Source organism: Pleurodeles waltl, chromosome 3_1, assembly GCF_031143425.1.
Source record: "Pleurodeles waltl isolate 20211129_DDA chromosome 3_1, aPleWal1.hap1.20221129, whole genome shotgun sequence".
NCBI lineage: Eukaryota > Metazoa > Chordata > Amphibia > Caudata > Salamandridae > Pleurodeles > Pleurodeles waltl.
The window spans coordinates 1788639023-1788662869 of NC_090440.1; the positions used below are offsets into that span (position 1 = coordinate 1788639023).

The 23847-nt window shown below is 40.3% G+C and overlaps 1 protein-coding gene across 5 annotated transcripts in view; it reads left to right on the top strand.

The window, feature by feature from the left end:
* HECW2 (HECT, C2 and WW domain containing E3 ubiquitin protein ligase 2) overlaps positions 1 to 23847 on the top strand; it is a 1462881-nt gene that overhangs the window by 1105215 nt on the left and 333819 nt on the right. For all 5 annotated transcript variants that reach the window (XM_069225854.1, XM_069225856.1, XM_069225859.1 and 2 more), the window contains one exon: positions 10069 to 10184. In XM_069225854.1, coding sequence (XP_069081955.1) covers positions 10069 to 10184 — 116 coding nt within the window. The remainder of the gene's footprint in view (positions 1 to 10068; positions 10185 to 23847) is intronic.

Here is a 23847-nt window from a genome sequence, read left to right on the forward strand (position 1 = left end):
GCGGCACTCCTCATAGCTTGGGGGTTCCCTTTGGTTCTTTGCAATAGGCATCATCATGTCACTGGATGATGCTGGTCCTGTTTTAGAGACCCAATTATCAAAAGCCAGCACTCACATATACTGTTTGTTAGGTGTGTCTTGCAAGCCTCAAGCAGCCACTGACCTCATACAGGCTGCAATTTCAAACATGCAAATTATCCTTGCAGACCTGATGAACCCCTTCTTTTCACCATGCAAGTGGCCTTCTGAATCAGAGTTTGAACATATCCTCATCGGTGGGATTTGAAGGATACCGCCTCCATATTCTTAATAACTGCTGAGCTAGTCTTAAAAATCAATTATGTGTTTATTGTCCAGCAGTAAAATTGTTTTAATTAGTCAAATTCATTATTTAATTTTTATGATAAACTTTATTTGAGCCAAACCCCCTAAATCATTGTGAAAATGGCAATGGACTGACTAGGATCAAGTGACTAAGGTTCCAATTCACGATCAAAATGCATTGCTTCATAGAATGGGAATTTTCATCCTAGATTTGCCCAATCCTAAAACACTGGCAACCAAACCCATTCAGGACAGCTGTTGTGTATTGTTTTGACCATGCCAACTGCTTGAGTATGGGAGATGTTTTGTTGTGAAAGAATGTGAAACTCTGGACTAAGTTACCCGCCAAACCCCACCTATTGAGCAATGTTGTCCCCATGAAAGAAAACAACTGAGAGCAGACGGTTGTGGCTATGGTTTTCAGAGTTCTTTATGGTTTCATGCCATGTAAACCTCAGTCTGTAGTCTCACAAAAGATCCACTACTTATCCGCGTGATGCCCACAAACACTGAAAGCAGCTCCATAATAAGCTTTAGGCGCTATTCACAACAAATATACCTAATTGATGATAATTAGAAGAATGGAATGCCTCCTCCAGACCACTGTCCTATTAAAAGAGGCACCCTTTGTGCTCACCTGATACTGAAATCACAACTTACTTTACTAAACATACTTAAACTCTTCTAAATGACAATACTAGTTTTAAATTAGGTACTATTTGATCTGAGCTGCTTATATGTCTCCTTTGGAGTACCATTTCTCAGTTGTAATGCATGACAGAACTGTCAGCCGATTATAATCAGATATATATCAAGCATCACTCTACTATATAACAGTACACAAGAAACAATGTATCTTACTTAGTTGTGTGTGGACATACATGTGGTACTTTCCAGCCAAACAAGCTGCATCTCCTTGGTTGACTGTCATCTAAATCAAGATCGGGAAAGGTAAACATAGAAGGGACTTTAAGATGGGTTAGGTGGTGCTAACTTCTCTTTAAAAGTAGGCTTCTTAAACTTAAAAAACAAATGTAAGACACTTGAGGGTTCTATGCCCAGAATGAGGAAATGCTGGAATAGCCAATGATCCATGCACAATCTTTAGATATGTGTTCCTACTTGTAAGACATTGGATAATTAGTTGTGAAGGATGTGAGTCCTTCACAAGTAATAGGTGTGCAATTGTGCTATTACTGAGAGCAAAGTACCCCATTCGAGCAATTTGCTTTCTTCACATAGCAAAGCAGAACAGTGCAAGGCCTACTCAGGAGAAGTGGTCTGGGCTAGTAATTCCCATCTTCTGGCACTCTACTACAACACTCAATAAATTATTGTCAATTCTGTGCTTTTTCTTTCAAAAAGGGAAGGCACTTTTATTATACACACACACACACACACACACACACACACTGTATTAAATTACAAATAGGCATATCAGGTAGCTGGAAATACCTTTAGTGACACCGTCATTTCAAGGTCCAAATATGTAAGGCAGGTCTACTGTCTTTGTCAAGTTGTCACCAACTTATTATCTAAAATCACTTGTTATACTTTGTCAGTCTAAGACTTAAATTGAGAGAGTCAAGTGCTACAGTGGGGTACTTGGTTCCCAGTAGTAAGCCAATTGCGACTGATTCTTGTAAAGGACTCACATCCTTTGCAAATAATAACCCAATTTCTTGCAATACCTGTGGGCAAATGGTTGTTTGATAGCACTTTCCACAATAAACTCTGTCATAATCTGATATATTTTGTTAAAGGGGTCTGAAAGAATTATTATTTCTTCTGAGAAGCCTGCCATGTTGTGATTTGCATCCCAGTAGATTCCAAAAAATTTGGTATGTTATTGGTGTAGACAAGGTCTTCTAGTATGGAATCTGCAATCTCTCACCTTTGTTTCTATTCAGCAGCTCCATCCCACATTCCTCTTAGTGTTATCCTCCCCAGATATGCTCAAACAAAGCCATTGAAAGAATCGCTGGAAACACTACTCAATTATGTTGATATCAAGAAACTTACCAATGAGTCCACCAGCTTCAAAAGCAAAACCTTTTGCCCTCCTCATAAGAGCCCTACCTTCAATTCACTGCAAAGACGTATTACCCATTGATTGGTCTGACCACTTCACTACTCCCTTCTTCATTCTTCAGCCACATTAATGCACCAAGGTCAACCAAAAAGAGAAAACAAACATACTGCTCCACCAAACACTTCCTCAATGACATCCCTTAAGAAAAACCCGAGGCTTGCCAAGTCCCAACACCCCGCATCGGATGTTCAACAAGCTTCTCAGCATGTAGAACTCAACTGACCATTGCAAACATGACATTCCACTTCCAAACATGCCTCTCCTTGTTACTTCTAAAATCTTGCTGAGAACAAGTATTTGCTACACAGGGAAATAACGAAATATAGAAGGACCCATTCACTTGATTATCTCACCCGTCTCAGCCAACTCTAAACATAGAGATAATTCATCAAGGCAGCCAAAGCATTCTGGTACAAGACCACTATTCAAAATTAACCAATAAAGCCCAGCATTTGTCACAGCAGTCAAGCAGGTCAATCTCCTCCTGGATCCACTATCCCACAAGCAATTAACAAATGCAATGCCATCAACCACTTCTTCCTACAGAAGATATTCAAAATCAGAAATCAAATCCACTTCATCAAACAAACTCCTGTATTGCCCCTAATCCTTCAATATTGCCCCAGTGGACCACCTTTGGCGCCTCTCACATACTAAGTATACCGAAATCCTGACCTCAATCAAGGCAACTTCCTATTTAGACAATATTCCACCATCACCTATCACAAACTTTCCAGTCAGATGACTTACACGCCTCCTAAGCATGGCCAATTTCGCTCTTAGTCAAAGAACCATCACAGATGATATCTAAACAGATCCATGCCCTAATAATTAGCCCTCATTGCACCGAGATGATCTTCTAAACTACTACCCCAGGATTAACCTAAAAAAATCAGCACAACAGCAGTTTTGTTTCAACTGCAAAGTCAGATCAACACAAATAGTCTTCTTCAAGACCACCAATCAGGCTTCAAAGCATGCTTCTGCAAGGAGACTGCTAACCTTCAGGTAATCGACAATGCTCTGCAACTAAATGACCAAAATTACCCCGGTCTCCTAATCCATCAATAATTGATCCACTAAAAATGTGTAATGGCTTCTCTGACACAGGCATGCAGGAGTTTGCACCCTCCACCATCAACCCATCCAACAGAGACCCTTAGTTTCTCAAAAACAAACCCATCTCCTGCAGAATGCTGTTGGGACCCATCCTCTGTCGTATCATCTTCAATTTGTACTCTTAAGTGGCACCACGCTCTATTAAAACATCATTGATACTCCATTCTACTATAAAATCACATCATCTCACAACATTCAGCAGCTCAAATGCTGCGTCAATCTAATGCAGAACTGGAAGCCAAGCACCTACCTAAAGCATAACCCAGTTAAGATGGAATTCCTCCTACTCACCAATGGCATGAAACAACCTCAGATATTTGTATAAATTCACAGATATATGTATACATGTATCCGTGTATGTGGTATTTGTACATCACAAACCTATCCAAAGGAGACAGAGTGCTGTACAGGATCAAAGGCAAAGATACAGTCAACAAGTGATTTGATAGGTGACTGGTTTGTGCACAGATACTGCACCATGAAGTAGTGCTATTTAAAGAGGTGTGTTTTCACCTTTTTCCAAATTTGGAGCAGTATTGGTTCCTCGCCAATCCTGTTTCTTTCAAGACCAGCTAAATCACCATCAAGGTCACCAGAGATAGTACAACTGCATGCATGGCTTAAAATACCATCCTCTGGCAGTTAGCACAAAACCAGGAGCCAGAACACTCCAAATATTACATAAAAGCCCTAACCCTCTGTTAATTTAGAAACCAAAAACACACCTATTCTTACTCTGTGGGTAGAACTATAACGATCAAACCAATTTGGCCAGCAGAAGAACTCAGGGGGTTATTCCAACTTTGGAGGAAGTGGTAATCCGTCCCAAAAGTGACGGTAAAGTGACGGATATACCACTAGCCGTATTACGAGTCCATTATATCCTATAGAACTCGTAATACGTCTGGTGGTAAATCCGTCACATTTGGGACGGATTACCACCTCCTCCAAAGTTGGAATAACCCCCTCAGTGTCTTAGAGGGGGACCTCAACATATGAAGTCATGAAGGCCAGAAGAAATGCCTAATCATCTATGCTTCCAGGATGTGGAAAACATCCCACCACAGTACACATTCATTCCTTCACTCCTGTGCTTCAGAAAAGAGTTAAAATCTTATTTATTTGATGAGCTCCTTATTTATCTCTGTAAGGAACATACTAGCATTTCCTGCGCCTTGGGGCAAACTCTCAAAGGAGCCTTCTACTGACTTTTACTATACAGGGAGTGCAGAATTATTAGGCAAGTTGTATTTTTGAGGATTAATTTTATTATTGAACAACAACCATGTTCTCAATGAACCCAAAAAACTCATTAATATCAAAACTGAATATTTTTGGAAGTAGTTTTTAGTTTGTTTTTAGTTTTAGCTATGTTAGGGGGATATCTGTGTGTGCAGGTGACTATCACTGTGCATAATTATTAGGCAACTTAACAACAAAAAAATATATACCCATTTCAATTATTTATCATTACCAGTGAAACCAATATAACATCTCAACATTCACAAATATACATTTCTGACATTCAAAAACAAAACAAAAACAAATCAGTGACCAATATAGCCACCTTTCTTTGCAAGGACACTCAAAAGCCTGCCATCCATGGATTCTGTCAGTGTTTTGATCTGTTCACCATCAACATTGCATGCAGCAGCAACCACAGCCTCCCAGACACTGTTCAGAGAGGTGTACTGTTTTCCCTCCTTGTAAATCTCACATTTGATGATGGACCACAGGTTCTCAATGGGGTTCAGATCAGGTGAACAAGGAGGCCATGTCATTAGATTTCCTTCTTTTATACCCTTTCTTGCCAGCCACGCTGTGGAGTACTTGGACGTGTGTGATGGAGCATTGTCCTGCATGAAAATCATGTTTTTCTTGAAGGATGCAGACTTCTTCCTGTACCACTGCTTGAAGAAGGTGTCTTCCAGGAACTGGCAGTAGGACTGGGAGTTGAGCTTGACTCCATCCTCAACCCGAAAAGGCCCCACAAGCTCATCTTTGATGATACCAGCCCAAACCAGTACTCCACCTCCACCTTGCTGGCGTCTGAGTCGGACTGGAGCTCTCTGCCCTTTACCAATCCAGCCACGGGCCCATCCATCTGGCCCATCAAGACTCACTCTCATTTCATCAGTCCATAAAACCTTATAAAAATCAGTCTTGAGATATTTCTTGGCCCAGTCTTGACGTTTCAGCTTGTGTGTCTTGTTCAGTGGTGGTCGTCTTTCAGCCTTTCTTACCTTGGCCATGTCTCTGAGTATTGCACACCTTGTGCTTTTGGGCACTCCAGTGATGTTGCAGCTCTGAAATATGGCCAAACTGGTGGCAAGTGGCATCGTGGCAGCTGCACGCTTGACTTTTCTCAGTTCATGGGCAGTTATTTTGCGCCTTGGTTTTTCCACACGCTTCTTGCGACCCGGTTGACTATTTTGAATGAAACGCTTGATTGTTCGATGATCACGCTTCAGAAGCTTTGCAATTTTAAGAGTGCTGCATCCCTCTGCAAGATATCTCACTATTTTTGACTTTTCTGAGCCTGTCAAGTCCTTCTTTTGACCCATTTTGCCAAAGGAAAGGAAGTTGCCTAATAATTATGCACACCTGATATAGGGTGTTGATGTCATTAGACCACACCCCTTCTCATTACAGAGATGCACATCACCTAATATGCTTAATTGGTAGTAGGCTTTCGAGCCTATACAGCTTGGAGTAAGACAACATGCATAAAGAGGATGATGTGGTCAAAATACTCATTTGCCTAATAATTCTGCACTCCCTGTAGAGGTACAATAATCAGCAGGTGCAAAATTTGCATCACATTTTGATTTTATGCCTCGTAATGGGAAAGTGCGTACAAATTGTGCTTTAATTCACCCAGTCTGGTATGTGCAAATTGGACATGCATAATCTTTGCCCCTGTGATTTGCAGCAGGTTTTACCAATCACAAATCTTTTGGGAAAACTCCAGCATCGATCACAATTTTCATCAAACGTGTAATCCCACTTTCGTTTGAGTCTAGCATATGTTTGCCTCCTGATATGTAATCAGGACCTAAAAACTCCCTTTAGCTTAGTCTCACGTCCAGAAACGTGGCCCAGAATACAGTATTAATAATTACTAGCATATTTGTTGTCACTCCATGTTCTCCACAAACCTATTATGCATACTTATTTTTCACTTTGTGTGGCATCAGGGCCTGAACAACCAAATTCTTCAAACATTTTATTTTACTAGCAGCTTATAACCATCACAGACTCCTGAGGAGTCTGTGGGGGCGCTATAGCTGCAATTAGCCAATTAAACCTCTAATGGACAATTACCCTCAGCTTTGGTTACTCATACTGCTATCACAAACACTGGGGCCTGCATTATGAGTCAGATCGAGCAGAATTCCCGGATGGAATTCCACTCTATCCCATCAATAATGGCCTGTTTTTTTGTACCTGGTTTTCCCAGGTGCAAAAATAGTGGACTTGATTTGACTGGCCAAAAACAGCCCAACCAGTTAAATTGCATTAGGCGGTGGCTTCGTCCTCAGCCCTGTCCAATCTCCTTTTCCGTTAAGGGAGGAGCATGTTATGATCTCCCACTAGACACTTCTACATCTTCCCTCCCTCCCTACTGTCCATAGACACCTTACTTCACCCAAGCACAGCAGAGAAGCCCATTCTCCCTTTTACCACCTGCTCGGGGTAGGTGGTAAATGGGAGTGCTAAACCCCTCTGAACCGGGTATTCTATGCACTTTCACATCCAGTAAAACTAGGTCTTCCCAGTTATTCTTCATTCCGTGTGGTTTAGCTCGTAATTACACGGTACTGGCAGGCTGCTACTACAGGCTACTGTTTATTACAGTTGTAAAGGATGTATCCCTTCAGTACTGCACACTCGAAATCAGAGCCGTTTTTTTGGGGGGGTGTGGAAAGCTATTATTTATTGTAATGTTAGTGTACAGTCATCCTTATTAAGCTACGCTATGTGTTCAGTATGCAGAAGAGGTTATATAATCTTTCAACAAGTAGAACACTTTCCATTTACGTCTGCCTCCTTTTTAGTGATTGGGCAAGCTATTGCTTACTTTATTTGCAACAATGGAAGTTAACTAACAAAGCTATTTTTCAGTAGTGGCTGTCGGTGGTGGGGGTGTTAAAAATAACTCTTAAAAATGTACCTGCGGCTGCCTGATACTCCCTCTGCCGGCCGCGTCGGTGATGCTCCTTGCCTCCCAGGGCACAAACCACAGACTCCCAATCCAGACGTTGCTCTCATGCTGAAGCAAGCATGTGAGCAGTGCCGGGATTGGCCTGCGCGGGCTGGTTTGACGCTTGTTCAGGCACAGGAAACTTCTGCCATTTCTCCAACCCAGCTGTGTACCACAACTGCACATGTCAATTTGGCTGGCCTAAGACTGCCAGGCAAATTGACGTGCACTTACACGTGCCCTCCACTCCTCATCCCTGCTATGGTCCCAGCCCGCCATAGACTCCCATGGCACAGTCAGGCAGTGACAAATAATTTTTTGTCACTGCCTGACTGAGCAGGGTGGTGACGCTCCTCTGCTGTTATAGAGGAGCCGCCCCTGCTATTTTCGTCACTAATGAAAAGGCAACAATATTGGCAATGACGAATAGGCAAAAATATTTAAACTAATTGAAAGCCCAGAAACGTCAAAATTGTTCAAGATAAACTTAAGCCTGTTAGTTCTGGTATCGAGCTCTTTAAAGAAAAGTTTGATGGTGATAAAGTTTGCATAAAAATACGTTGATGTCGATATTCTTTTGTGTAACTGTGATATGAGTAACACCCATGTTTTATGCAACCAAGAAACAGATGAATGCTAATGGCGGTTGCATAAGTGGGAAACTAATAACTATTACTATTATATTTAGTTGGTACGTTGTAGGTCCTGTTTTCATGGGAAAATAGTACACATAAACATCTGCTGGCCCTGAACTACTAGCATTCTGGGATTGGCTGCTGGGCAAAGTTTGATACAGTGGATTTATTATATATCAGCCACTGGAGACTTGGGGCTTCACAGGGCCGAATCCACACAGTGAAATGGAAAACTCATTAAACAGAACTGTTCTTCACATGTTTCTTTGTGTCCAGTGTAGGTAATTATAAGAGTAATAGCTGAACATTTTGTAGTGCATGTCACCATGTAGTAAATTGCCACTTCTTGCTTATAAAAATCTCATGTATGCACAGCCCGGCCAAGTACTATGCATCAGGAGTGACACTAACGCATTTAAGTGTGGTGGTCCGCATCACCGCACTGGAGTGCATAACCCCGCATTTATAGCACCTCCTTGACACCAGCAGTGCGCTGAGGCAGACAGACAAAAGTTGGACGGGAAGCACCAGCCAAGCACTCATGAGAATGCAGTGGTGCGTGTACTGCGCGCTGCTCTTCCGGGCAGAGTGTGTGACTGCAGTAAAGCACACTCACTATGCAAAGTGAGTTCTGAATCAGTGCCAAGTCAAGTTCATGTGACATGACGTCATGTGATCATCACTGTAACAATTTACTGTGCGTCCGGATGTGGCATGGCTAACTGCAGTTTATGTTTCTTTAGTCTGCCGCTGCCTGTTGTGTTACTGAGGTAATTATATTGGTCACCGTGGCGTGCCTCGTTGATGCGCGGCTGGTGGCATTCATTGGCCAGTGAGAGGTCACAGTCATCGCAGAGGCAGGATTATCATGATGAAATAATCACATCTATGCAAAAGAATCTGACTGCCTCTGGTGGTGCGTGCTGCAAGACTAGTCGGGCCGCAACTGACATGTCTGTAATAATGTTGAGAATATTTAATTTACAGCCGCCTGACCTGTAGCTCACTGCTTACATCAGCTGGTGGTGCGTCATGCTCCAAGAGATAGGAAGAAGGGAGTAGTGTGAGAAGCGGAGAGTTCTGAAAGCAGCAGTGGTGAAAGAGTAATGAAGGAAGAGGGGAGAGTGTGCCCTGCACCACTAATAGGAAGGGAGTTATGAAGGATAGGAACAAGGGAGTAAGGCCTCATACAACAGAGAGAAGAAACAAGCATTTTGTCTGCTTGATATTCAGGCTGACACTACCACACATTCAGAAAAACACAGTTTTTTTAGTTTTTATTGTTGTCTTTTTTATATTTCCATCAATATTTCGTTACTCAAATAGATGTAATTTCAAATATTCATGTGTTTCCATGGACTTCATTGCTTGAATTTGTTCACGAGAAAGTGTCACTCATAGTCGTTGAAATGTCACTCATAATTAAACTGAAATCATGAAAATGTCACACATAGCAATCAGAACTTTAGCAGCCTATGTGTATGCACATAATACAGAGTACATTTTACTGAAATGCTAGACAAATCAATACCTCAAACAAAACATTTGGAAGTCTGTAAGACACAATGGCCCATATTTATACTTTTTTAGTGCCGATTTGCGCCGAGTTTTGATGCAAAAACGGCTCAAACTTACAAAATACAATTGGGCAATGTGCTTCCCAGTATTTATTTAATTGTAATGTTTAATTCCAGGTATCAGAGCATTCGGCGCACAATGACAAATGATCGCCCCGAAGAGCACATTAATCCAATGGAAGGAACAGGACCAGTAGCTGGTGACGATATTGATTATCATCACTCAAACGCAGGTGAGAACAAAACACACTGTTCAATGGAAAAAATGACAATGTGCAGATTTAATTAGAATTAAACCCGAGCCTATGAAATATTACTAAAGGGGAATTCAGAGGTTGGAGAAATATTCTGCTTTTTTTCATGATGCAGAGCGTACAGTGGAAATACTTGGAAGTCTTGAGTAGCTATCACATTTGTTCTCTGCAAAAAGGCACTGCTAGCTGGCTATCTCTTCACAGAGCTCAGCTGTTACAAATCACTAATTCATCCTTACAAAAAAGGTCACACAGAATCAGGCAGGCACTTGCTGGTGTAACCAAGGACACACGGAATCAGACAGGTACTACACTTGTGGTGTAACCAAGGACACACGGAATCAGGCAGGTACCACACTTGCTGGTGTAACCGCCTCAAGATGGCTGCCAGGAATGCGCACGATAAGAATTGGGAACAGAATGACCTCCATTTTAAGATAGGGCATTACATGTTGAAAGTAGTAAAAGTAATTCGTATTATGTAGATGACCTTTGAACAGGTGCACTCTGGCATAACTTAAACTTTGATCGCTCAAATGTGTTTTGGAAATGTTTCATCAAGAGAGCAAAAAGGCATGACTGTGCTTCTGAAATTATAAATAAAAAGAAAGGGCACAAAACCGGCATGTTTTATAAACATGTATCTTATTTTACAAATAACATTGTGTAGAGCAACAGCAAGAGTAAGTGAGTTTACTGGCTAGAGATAGCAGCATTATTTATAGACCATTGTTATTGTTGTATTGTGAATGTAATGGCTCGCGCTGGTAGCGCGAGCCGGGGAAGGGCAGAATGTTGCGGGGGAATGTTTGCGTATGAGTGTGGGATTCGGTGACGGTTGAGTGGGAGGAGACGGGACGAAGGACGGCGGCTTGGTATGCAGTCGGGGCTTCATATTTTGGAATGTACCTGTAATCCTCAAATCATTTTAAGAATAAAGAAGTTACCTACCATTATCGTCTTTGCGGCTTGAAGATACACAACAAAATTGGCGACGAGTTGAGAGTTAGCCCTGTCTGCATCCGATTGTGATCCTCTATTTCACTATCGCACTCCTACGTGCCCACGCAACTCGACCTGCGAACGCTTGTGAGTGGGTTTTTTTTCAGCCTAAAGTGCTGAAACATTGTCTTTGCAACTTGCGTTGTGCTCGTTTCTTTGGGCGTCTCTTAGCAACGTTCAGTTGTTTTTTTCAACAACTAGCCCGCTGACCTTCTTACGGCCTAAATAACCTTTTGGAACCAAGGAAATATACCGGCAATTGAATTTCTTGTGGTTTTAAGGAGGTTTAAGTGAACTTTCACTTCATTACGAATATTTAGACATTGATGTTATATATTTTTGAAGTTGAGGCACGCATTTATGGCTTCTAGTAACTTGAATCTTCCACCTCCTCAACCTTTTATTCCTGGTAGTAGTGATGTGTCTATCAAATGGCAAGAATGGCGAGAGTATTTTATGAACTACATCTCTGCATGCGATGAAGACAAAGACTTTTCAGGATAAAAAAAGAAGAAAACTTTATTGCATTGTTTAGGGCCGCACGGTTTTAAAATTTACAATAGAATTGAAAAGAAACAAAGAGAGCAGGGAGATGTTTTTGTTCATGCATTAGAGGATTTAGACAGATACTATTCTCCAACGGTGTGTGTGGGAATTGATCGCTATAAGTTTTTCACAGGAAACAAAACAAAGAGGAAACGATTGAGGAATACGTTTCAGCCTTAACAAATTTGGCCTTAACGTTTAGATTTGGTACCTTACATGACGAGTTCATTAGGGACCAGATAGTTATGCACACTGCCAACCAGAATATACAGGACTGCTTATGGACTAAAGGAGAATCGTCCTTACAAGAAGTAATTGAAGTGGTCAAGAAAGCGGAACTTACAGGAAGGTGCGCAAAAGCTGTTCTACTGGGGAATTCTAAAATGGATGATTCGATTGGTGAAGCACATAAGTTGGTGAATAGAGTTATAGAGTCAAAAAAATGTCCACCAAATGAGTTTTCGAGGAAGACCAGTTCTTACAGGAACAAGAAGTCAAAAAGAAATACTTCTAAGGCGGAGGTTACTTGTTTCAGATGTGGTTTACTGGGCCATTATGCAAATGATAAAAGTTGTCGGGCACGCAATCAGAAATGTTCTGGTTGTGGTACTGTTGGCCATTTTATCAAGGTTTGCAAGAAAAAGAAAGGCATGGCAATAAAGTTGTTAGATGATGCTTCTGAATCAACTTCATCCTCAGACAGTGAAGACAAGAATATGTGGGTGCTTAACATAAGGAATGCTGGAACAGGAACACCAGATGGACTGCGCAAAAGACCAAAGTGTGACATATCTATAGAAGGTGTTACTATTACGATTACCGCTGATTCAGGGTCACCTTATACAATTGTTAATGAACAAGTTTGGTTAAAGAAATTGAAACGTACTGTTGGTGGGGGTTTGGACACACCTGATATCTCACCTAAAAGCTTTACGGGAGAAACAATCCAGCTTCTTGGCTACAAAAAATTGTCATTTGCATTTAAGGATCGTAAAGCTGAATGTAAGATGTATGTGTCAAAATCAGGACTATCAGTTTTAGGTTGGTGGGACCAAGGTGCACTAGGAATGGTTTTAAATCCCAATGGTTCAGAACCTGTATCGGTGGTTCAGGAAGACAGTGTGTGTGATGCTACCATGAAGGACATGTATCCTTTGGTATTTTCAGGAACTGTAGGAAAGTTAAAAAGTTTCCAGCATAAGATAATACTTAAAAAGGACGCCATTCCTGTTGTTCATAAGGCAAGGAATATTCCTTTTAGCATCAGAAATGAGGTTTCAAACGAGTTGGACAAGTTACTACAAACTGGTATCATTGAACAGGTTGAGTCATCTGATTGGATTTCTCCACTGGTGGTAGCCAGACGTTCTAATGGCAGATTGAGGCTATGTGTGGACCTAAGGGACCTTAATAAGAATATTTTGGTGGATCAATTTCCTTTGCCAAAGATCAATGAGGTTGTAGCACTAACTAAAGGCAAGGAATGGTTTACCACAATAGACCTTACTTCTGCTTATCATCAAGTTCAGTTACATCCTGATAGTCGTAGATTAACCGCATTTATTACACCCTTTGGTTGTTACCAATTTGTTAGAGTTCCATTTGGTTTGGCTTCTGCAGCGGCTATGTTTCAAAGGCTGATGTATAAGCTTTTTAGTAAAATGCGAGATGTGTTGTTTTTCCAAGATGATATTTTAACTATGGGGGATACGAAATATGACCATGATATTAGAGTTAAGAATGTTCTTCAGATATTAGAAGATAATGGACTTACGGCTGAGCATAGCAAGTGTAAAATAGCCATGAAAAGCGTCACTTATTTGGGACACGAAATAAGTGGCAAGGGTGTTGAACCAAAGGCTAGTCTTGTTGAAGCCATTAGGAATTCACCAGCTCCTACTAACAAGGACGAAGTTAGAGCTTTTTTGGGTCTAGCAGAATATTATGCTAAGTTCGTGCATAACTTTTCTCACAAAACGTTCCCTATTAGACAATTGTTAAAAGGGAAGTGCATATTTAAGTGGTGTGAAGAATGTGAAGCAGCATTCAAATTGATTAAGAATGATATTATTAATGCACCAGCCTTACAAGGTTTTGACCCAAATTTACAATGTATAATTACAACTGATGCAAGTAATAAGGGTTTAGGAGCTGTTCTTACACAATTGGATATGAATGGTAAGGAATGTGTAATTGCGTTTGCTTCTCGTTCTATTACCAACGCTGAAGCAAAATACTCAGTGATTGAAAGGGAGGCCCTTTCATGCGTGTGGGGTTTGTAACATTTCAGATCATTCGTTTGGGGTATGAATGTCATCTTGCATAGCGATCACAAACCGCTTACCAAAGTGCTTACAACAAAAGGATTATTTAAAGCCTCCCCACGTATTGCTCGATTATCCATAAGACTGTTGGACTACAAGTATGAAGTACGATATGTACCCGGGATTAAGAATAAGGTTGTTGATTTCTTAAGTAGAATGCCGTTGGTAAATACTGTGGAGGGTAAGAAGGAGTTGGAGGATTTTTGTGTAGCTGAAGTTATACCCACAGCTTTTCAGGGCATCTCAGAAGGTGATTGGGATAAAGCCATGGGGGAAGACGAAACATTAAATAAGGTTCAAATTTTGTTAAGGGAAGGTTGGCCTCTTAAAAAAAAATTAGATGAAGATGTGAAGAGGTTTTGGGAGGTTAAGGAGGAGTTGTCTGTGGAGCATAATAGATTATTGCGCAATGGTAGAGTAATTCCTCCTGAGACACTCAGATGGAAAATTCTTAATTCATGCCATGATGGACATTTGGGCATATCTAAAACGAAAAGTAAAGTTAAACAACTATATTGGTGGCCAGGAATTGATTTAGCTGTGGAAAGGACAGTAAGCAATTGTGTCCTATGTAATGAGTCAGAAAAAACGTTATCCACGTTCAGACCACCGTTAGTTCCTATAGGATTTCCAGACATGCCCTTGGAGAAGATTGGTCTGGACATTACTGGACCAATACAAGTGGAAGATGGTTATAGATATATTTTGGTAATGTTTGATCATTTCTCTAAATGGCCTGAAATTGGAATAGTGTCTAAGGTGGATTCCGGGGCCATTGTAGAATTTTTGGATAATGTTTTTTTGAGAGAGGGTCTACCCAAGACCATTATCACTGACAATGGGGTACAATTCACATCTGACAAATGTAAAGCTTTCTTAATGAGGTGTGGTATTAAACACATTACGACTTCCAACTATCATCCAGCTGGCAACGGTGCTGTGGAACGCTTCAACAGAGTGTTAAAAAATAGTATACAATTGGCTGTATGTGCAAAGTTAGATTGGGAAAAGGAAATTTGGAAAACAGTTTGGTCATACAGAACTACACTGTGTAGCTCTACAGGTCACAGTCCATTTGAGATTATGAGAGGAAGGTTTCCACTGAGGAAAGATAATGTTGGTTGGATGATTGATGGTAGGGAAAGCTGCTGGACAAGTGAGAGTGTTAGGAAAAATATTAAGAGGGCGCAAATCCGTTCGAAGGAATTTTATGATGCAAAACATAAATGCAAAAGTGTAAATATACAGGTGGGTGATTTAGTTAGGGTGAAGGTTCCAGGTTTTAAAAAATGTGAGAAGGGAAGGTTCTATCCTCCTTTGAAGGTCACAAAAATTTTGTGTAATGCTGTACAACTTGAAAACGGGAAAATATGGCACTTAAGCAGAGTTTCCCCATACAAAGGTTCAGGTGGAGAAAAATCGATTGGAACTGACTGGCTTATGCATGACGATACAGGGAATAATGCCAATGTTGCACAGACTGCGCAGGGCGGAAGAAACAGTGCTAGTCCTGCAATTGTGGAACACAGAACCGAAACGATGGCTGAAGGTGAAAATGCACGGAATGGTGACATGACAAGTGTGAGGAACAATATTAGCAGATGTGGTAGGAGGATTATAAAACCGGGAAAACTCAATGACTATGTATGCGACTGAGTCACTGTAAGGATTCAGGAACTAAATTATGAATTTATAAAAAACAAATAACATTTAGGTATTTATGAAATATTCGTAGAATTTATTCAGTAGATATTACGTTGTAGATTTATGCTTCATATAAGGTTAGGATATTGTATTTGTATCTTTTCACGTAGCGATAGAGATATAGTAGTGTATGTTCCTTATGTTATGGTTATAGAAAAGAAGTATTGTGTAAGGGGGAAGATGTGTTGTATTGTGAATGTAATGGCTTGCGCTGGTAGCGCGAGCCGGGGAAGGGCAGAATGTTGCGGGGAATGTTTGCGTATGAGTGTGGGATTCGGTGACGGTTGAGTGGGAGGAGATGGGACGAAGGACGGCGGCTTGGTATGTGGTCTGGGCTTCATATTTTGGAATGTACCTGTAATCCTCAAATCATTTTAAGAATAAAGAAGTTACCTACCATTATCGTCTTTGCGGCTTGAAGATACTCAACAGTTATCCTGATAGCTGCAAATGACTGAATAGTTTACAGACAGATGCTGGAGATAGGAGTGTTGACCAATCAGAGAAGCTTGTGTCGTTATCAATCACACATTACCTAGTGGCAGAGGAGCCTGGCGGCAAAGGAAACTACACTTAGGGTACACAAACATCTTAGTAGTTTTCTATTTAAAGCTAGGAGTCATGGGTTGTATCACACAGGTGAACTTTAGAACAGTTCTGTTTTACGATCTACCACTCCAATTATTTTAAACAATGTTTAAAAATAGTGAAATTATATTGTTTTCCGATCTGTCTTGACAGCACAGTTATCTAGAAAATATTTGTTACCACGGTCCGAATTTATTTATAAGTGGGCTGCCCATTTCTCCATTGACAGATGTGCCTCCGCCTAACTTAGAAATGACCTCTAACCTGGCAGTCATTTCTCAAACATTGACAGGAACCGCCGTCACAGTGGTTCCTTTCCTATCAATGCTGTTTACTTTTTGGTGAAGGGCTCTGTCAACCTCACAGAGTCCTGCACCAAACTGCGTTATTTTTTATTTTCAAAAAGAAAATCCTGAAGAGGGATTTTCTTTTTGAAAATAAGAAAGATAATGCTCCCCTCACAATGGGAGACCACTCCCATGGCAAGGGGAGCTTTTAGCAGTTTTCACTGCCTGTTATCACCAGAGTTTTCCTGATGGTGACGAGCAGTGGAAACTGACCTCTCATTCACACATCTAAATTTTGTGGGCATAATTAGAGGCCTGCTTCTGATGGCCCTTACTGCGGAGGGTCGTCAGAGGGGGCTAGTCACGGCGGAGACAGAGAAGTGTCTGCTGTGATTAAACCTAAGGGCCGCCCTTTTTTAAAAATTGGCTGGTGGACTTTTATCTTGGCGGTATGTATACTCTGTTGCCATTGTTCTTTGGCTCTGGCCACAGACGTAGCTGTTTCTCATCTGGTGCTTCTGGTTGTGTGGTTATCATTCATCATTTTAGGAAATGCTTCCATCGGAATGCATGAGGAACTAACTTACATCTAAAAAAAATCCCAATCATTACACTGTGACATTTAATTGTTTATCTCCTCGCAGCATGCAATCATTTTATGCTATTTTTCTCTATTTTTGGCAACGCCTAGTGGCCTGACTTTAATGAGTTAAAACAGCATTTTTGTATGCAACACATGAAAACAGCTTTTTATCCTAAAATATTATCACGTTAAAACCATACCAGTTGATGCTGGTTGGTCACCCATTTATTTCACTGGCATTGGCTTTTGTCTTCACTGATTTTGATCAGCTTGTCCTGTTCCCAATTTGTATTCACTTGCAAATGTGATTAGTTGTGCTCACTGTGCGGAGATAATATTTTCAACCTTCCAGTAGGACTAAACTTCCTTCTATGCAGTCAGAGTGAAGGGCTTCTGGTGCAAATCAAAATACACCCATCTCCGAGCTTTGTGCCACATCAGCTGTCCAAAAAATCTAGCATGTTCAGATTTGTTACAGATAAAATGCTGAGATTTTCAAGTATGCAATTTACTCCTGGTAATCAGACATTTCCATGAACTAACAATTCACCATGAGTGAAAATAATGACCCAGCACTAAAGGTCTTCTAGGCAGCAGTCCTAGCCTGTATAAGTGAAGTAACCGAGTGTGCTATGACCGCTTCTACAAAATGGTGTCTCCTCAACATCTGGAGCGCAACAGACCTGAACCGTATGAAACAAATATGGTGGACATTGGGACTGTTGATTGTGAAACGCAATATAGCGAGACTGTGGGGGGCAGAAGAGACACCACAGTTGGGGGATAGGAAATGTGACATGGATTAACGTATGCTATTACAGGGGGAACATTAGTAATGATTTTACCTCCACTGGCCAAGCGGAGTAGCGCTTGGGTCCAACGATATCCCTTACCAGTGTCTATTGAGTTATGTGATGGAGAGGAAGTATTACCAGGAAAGTTGGGTACTGAAATGATTGTACAACCAAAAGAAATGTCAGTGCACAATTATGCTTTGAATTTCTTTTTTAGTGAACTGTCAATAAAAATGTAATGGACATAATGTTATGCGGTAATAACATTTGAAATACATTATGCAATATTTAAATTGTTCCTATGGTAACATTAGGCACTTTGACACATATACAGTAAAGGGAATTTTAGGACCCCTGCTTTTTTCAACATTCCTGTACCAAAGCAAATTAGGTCCATTGGCACTTTTTGCGAGAAATTAACGTTTAGTAAAGATATATTTTGAAATACAGTTTTTTAGTTGAAGAGTTTTTTACATAAACATCAATATGATGTGGAAGTACTCGCATGTGTTTCTCATAGATTACTTTGACTACCATTACTTTGACATAGCCAATCCCTGTCCTGACAGTTACACGTACAACTTCAAGCGCTCATGCTGGTTACTGCTGTAAAATAGTTAATTAGCCAGATCAGATTAGCGCCAATTAGAACATTGGATTGTTGGCAGCTCCATTGAAAACAATGGAGTGCTCTGGGCTTTTACTGACCGGTAAAAGCCCACAGCGCCAACATTCCAATCTTCTTTGTTTACAGCAGCAGCTGTGAACAAAGCCTCACGGAGCCTGAGGGGATTGTAATCCCCCCCGGTTCCGTGAAGCCTTTGTTTTATTTAGGAGAACATTCTGCCCTCTAATGGCAGAATGTTCAAATAGCCTTAGAACCTGCCGTAGCGGGTTTTCGGCTCGGGCCTTTAACGTGGGAGCAGGCCTTTAATAGCCGGTAGAGCCCGCTACGGCGGGTTCTAAGGCTATAGTATGGTGGTGGCCAAGTCTCAAAGTATGAGTAAGGCTAGTATAAACATACGTGGAACAGTGCTGAATGTCCAAAATATTTTCAAAACAGAACATTCAGCCATAAAGAAACTTTAAAAAAGTGGGAAATACATATCTGTTGTTTTCTAGTATCCCCTATGTGAATATAAATGCATTTATATCAGCAGTCTGATATATCACATGAGATGTGTTAAAACACGGTTTAACATTCATTGTATCACTTTAGGTATTCATGGTTACAGGGCCCTAGTAGAGTGAAATCTGTTGTAGGCATGTGAAACTGCTTTTGAATTCACTATTACTAAAGTATCATAAAGCCTGATGGCTTTGTAATAGAATTTGAAAACTCTGATCAAAAAAGCATAATTAAAATACCACCATGCGTGTGAGGAGTTGCACAGATTATCTATGTTTTTGCCTCCTGCCTAAAGACAAGACACACATGGACGTGGCACTAAAGGGTCTGAATCTAAAATAAAATCTAGGTTTTCATGCATTGTGTGAATCCTTTCTTCACAAAAGGAAGAAAAGCAGACACACCAGCATAGCACGGAAAAAGTGATATGGAGGATATAACTCTGTATTGTGCAACAACATCCAAAAAGTCACCCAAATAAGCCATTATAATAAAAAATATAGTCTAAAAGAGGAGTAACTGTGTTAATAGACAGAAGCTACTTTTCAGTTCCCTTTAAAACAAAGAAAGACACAGCTACTGCTTGTTCATGTTATCTTTATGTAAAGTGAATATTCAATAAAATCACAAACCTGTGATATAGAAGCAGTTTTAAATCTCTCTCTATTAATAGAAACCTTCTATGCTGTCAGGAAGGGAAACAGCTATTACAATGTGGTTATTACTACACTCTACCGTTACAACACAACCATTACAACGCAAATGCCTTTACCACACATATATTAACCACACATTTGTTTTACCATGTATATACATTTACCAGGCATGCCTTTACAACAATGTGTATATATAATATGGGCAAATATATTTTGTTTAGGTAGGGGTGGGTGAGGGCAGTGGCTGGCTTTAGGGTTTAGGATGAGTAAGGGTACTTGGGTGGAAAGGGCATTTTTAGGGTTTAGGGTGGGTAAGAATATATGAGTTGCATGGGTATTTTTAGGGCTTAGGGTGGGTAGGAATTTTAGGTTGCAAAGGTATTTTTAAGATGGTTAATGGTATTTGGGTGGCAAGAGTATTTTTAAAGTTTAGGGTGGGTAAGAGTTTTTGGGTGGCAAGGCTATTTTTAGAGTTTAGGGTTGGTAAGGGTCTTTGGATGGCAGGAGTATTTTTTCTGATTTAGGGGGGTAAGAGTTTTAGGTGGCAAGGGTATTTTCAGGGTGGGTAGGAGTTTTTGGTTGGCAACGGTATTTGTAGGGTTCAGGGTGGGTAAGGGTATTTGGGTGGCAATTGTGTTTTTAGGGTGTGTAGGGGATTTCGGTTGGCAAGTGTGTTTTTAGGGTTTAGGGTGGGTGGGTAATGGTGTTTGGGTGGAAAGGGTATTTTGGGAGTTTAGGGTGGGTGAGGGTATTTGGAAGGTATTTTTAGGGTTATGGAGTAGTTGAGTTTAGGGGGAGATAAGGTAATATATACGTGTGTGCGTTTATATTAATATACACACACAGAGATACATATACGTGTATATATAAGCGCATATATATATATATATATTTCTGTACACAGACACACACACACACACATATATATGTGTATATATATATATATATATATATATAGTCATTGAAAATAAATAAAGGTTACAGGAACATTGTAGTTAGGTTGGCGTTTTACTCATACAAAACCATAGAAATTCAGCAGTTATAATTACACTTATGTTAAGAAACTATAACTCATTGCCTAAAGTTACTTTCTTGCACAAGTTATAGTTTCTTCAGATAAGTATATCTATATGTGCTGAATGTATATGTTTTTGTATGTGTAAAACGTCAACCTAACTATAACGTCCCTGTAACCTTTGTTTTTTTCCAGTGTATTTCTACATTTTTTTAACGAAAATAATAGCAAATTAAAACATGTTAATACACCCACCACCATGCATGACTTTCGGCCATGTGCAACAGGGGTTGGCCGAAGGGCCTGGTCTGTGGCCAGGTCCTGCATCCAACACCACCCCCCCCACACACACATACATCCAACCCCACACTGTGCACAGCCATGGGGTTTAATGCAGTGGATCTATTTTTTTCTCCATTTTATGGAGGTATCCGCAGAGCTTTTGCAAGTTTACATTGGGGTGCCGAACCCATATGAGCCTGCGGATCGGGCGACAAAAATAATTGGGGAATTTTCTGCCCATGAGTGGTCCCTTAGGAACATCTCCATGTGTCCTATGGGGTCAAGATACCAGTATCCTATCCCCGTAAATGTTTTACACCCCCCAGCCAACGAGAAAAACAAAAAGGCAGCCGCAACTTTTCCGACAAGTTTTGGCCAGCCAGTCATGGCCTTCGCTTTTCCCCCAGATCTGCAACCTCTAGATATACAAATTTCTTTTTCCTTTAAAAACTCCAACACTACTAAACAAATTTACATGAAATCACAAAAAGCACAATCTGTGGACCAAGATCCAGCAACCTATCAAATTTGGTGTAATTTCATTCAGTGGATCGGGCTGGACACATCTAAAGAATGCAAAATCCTCATAGACACAAAATGGGGGTTGAAGTGTTTTGGAACCCCACCCCTTTGTCTCAGCTCCTGTTTGACTAATCAACCCAAAACTTTCAAGACAGCAGTTGAACTAGTTTGCATACTAGTTTTGAAAATGTTGTGAAGATTCGCCAAACGGCACAAAGTTACTGGCAAAACAAAAAATGCTCTGCCTTTAGGAAAAGTTGGTCATAACTATAACTACCTACTGGTTATCACCAGTAGGTAAAATACATTAATATATATATATATATATATATATATAAAGCTTTTATTTACTTTCCTATTTCTTTGGCGCCGCATGACAAAATATATATATATATATATATATATATATATATATATATATATATATATATATATATATATATATGTATGAATCCTAACTATCAAAGGGTGGATTATACCCATGCACCATGGTCATCAGGCCTTCAAAGTGGCTATGGGGCAAGTAGAACTCACAGTTGCATGCCCTAGTGCAAAGGGGCCCCAAGTGCTTGATTGCCTTCATATAATACTTCCTCTGATGGCTGAGGGTCAGTGGACTTTAGGGTACTGGTGAAGTACTGCCAACACCGGGGGCATAGGTGCTATCTTTCAATTATCTTTGAGGAAGTGGCCTTTATCAATGTTTTACCACTTACTTGAGCTAGGTTGTGGTATCCCACGATTAAGAATACATATCTTATTTTTCAGCACTGTCTCATATGACAAAAGCAGCAAAAACTGAAATTTTATTTTGTTTACACAATATACTATTGTGTGTTAACAGTGTATCCGAAAATGTTTAAAATGCAGAAGCAGAGATGAAACATGACTCTTCTTTAAGAGTAAACATGAACTGGGTTGTAAATAATAATTGATGCACAAACTTGGAGAGCAGCCTCCAGAGGCCAGTGGCATTGGGGATGCAGTTGTGAAACTGCAGATAAGCATTTCATTAATAATGTCATGAAGTTTTATTTTAATAAGATCTGCTGATATCATTTCAGAGGCATGATTTGTGGATGAAAACTAGTACATATCACACTTAATACCCCTGCATCTAATCAGTTTGCAACCTCGGTATCAGAAAGGACAGTGCTTACCAAAGTATCCTATTAGTAGGGTACTTATTGTCCTGCCATAAGAAGACCTGATGTTAACTTTCAATTGAAGGGCAGTGAAAACATAAATAAATCCAGCTTTTGTCTGCAGATTGATGGTAAAGTAATGACATTCTGTAGTTGTATCAAAGTTATTGACCTTGTCTAGGCCTTAAACCGATTTCCTCTATAAATGGTCTACTGGGACCCCTCGCTGCACAACCACCTGGAGCCTTCCAACACAATACAACCCCTTCTGGTTTGCAAATCAGTAACCACTTCTACTTGGGGATTGGTAAGTCAACAGTGGTTTGCAACCACACCAGACTCATTCCTTTCCGAGACAGAAATATGATAGGGCAACCCCTTTCCTGTCCCCACTTAAGGGCGATTCGTAAAGGATTCCAAAAGTTCTTTTATGAGTAGGAAAGAATTTCCCAACTCATAAAAAGGCTTTTGTTCATAAAGTAACGTCTTTTTACAGTTGCAAACCCTGTGATTTAGGGCTTTGTACATGAAGACATTAGGCCGTTGATAAAGCAGCAGAATCATGCTAAAGTCTTAAGTGGGATTACATGTGTAGCTCAAACTTCAAGGGGTTTACTGGGCAAAATACATTCAAAACAAGCTATTCCTGACACAACAGTGGTAAAAACATACAAACACAAAACCCAGTATTGGCTGGAGAGACTGGCAATTAGAGATTTTGTAATGTTACTGAAATACTATTTGAAAAAACACTTTAAAAAATCCATATAACCACCTCGGTTGGCAGTGCATTTAAGTTACAATCCAAGACCTACAGGCACTGAAGTTACCCAGTTATTGTTAGGTCTTCATTGCCATAAAACCTCTCTCTCCCACCCTGTGCAGTGCTCACAATCTCACAATATCACAGCAAACATCAAAAATGGCATCAACAATGGCATTACTTTTGATGTCATATATGAGAACTACTACCGTCGCCAACTAGTTTTCATTGCATAAATTATACATAGAGGAAAGTCTACATGCATTTCCTTTCAGCAGATGTCCCTGGAGAGACTGCCTGGA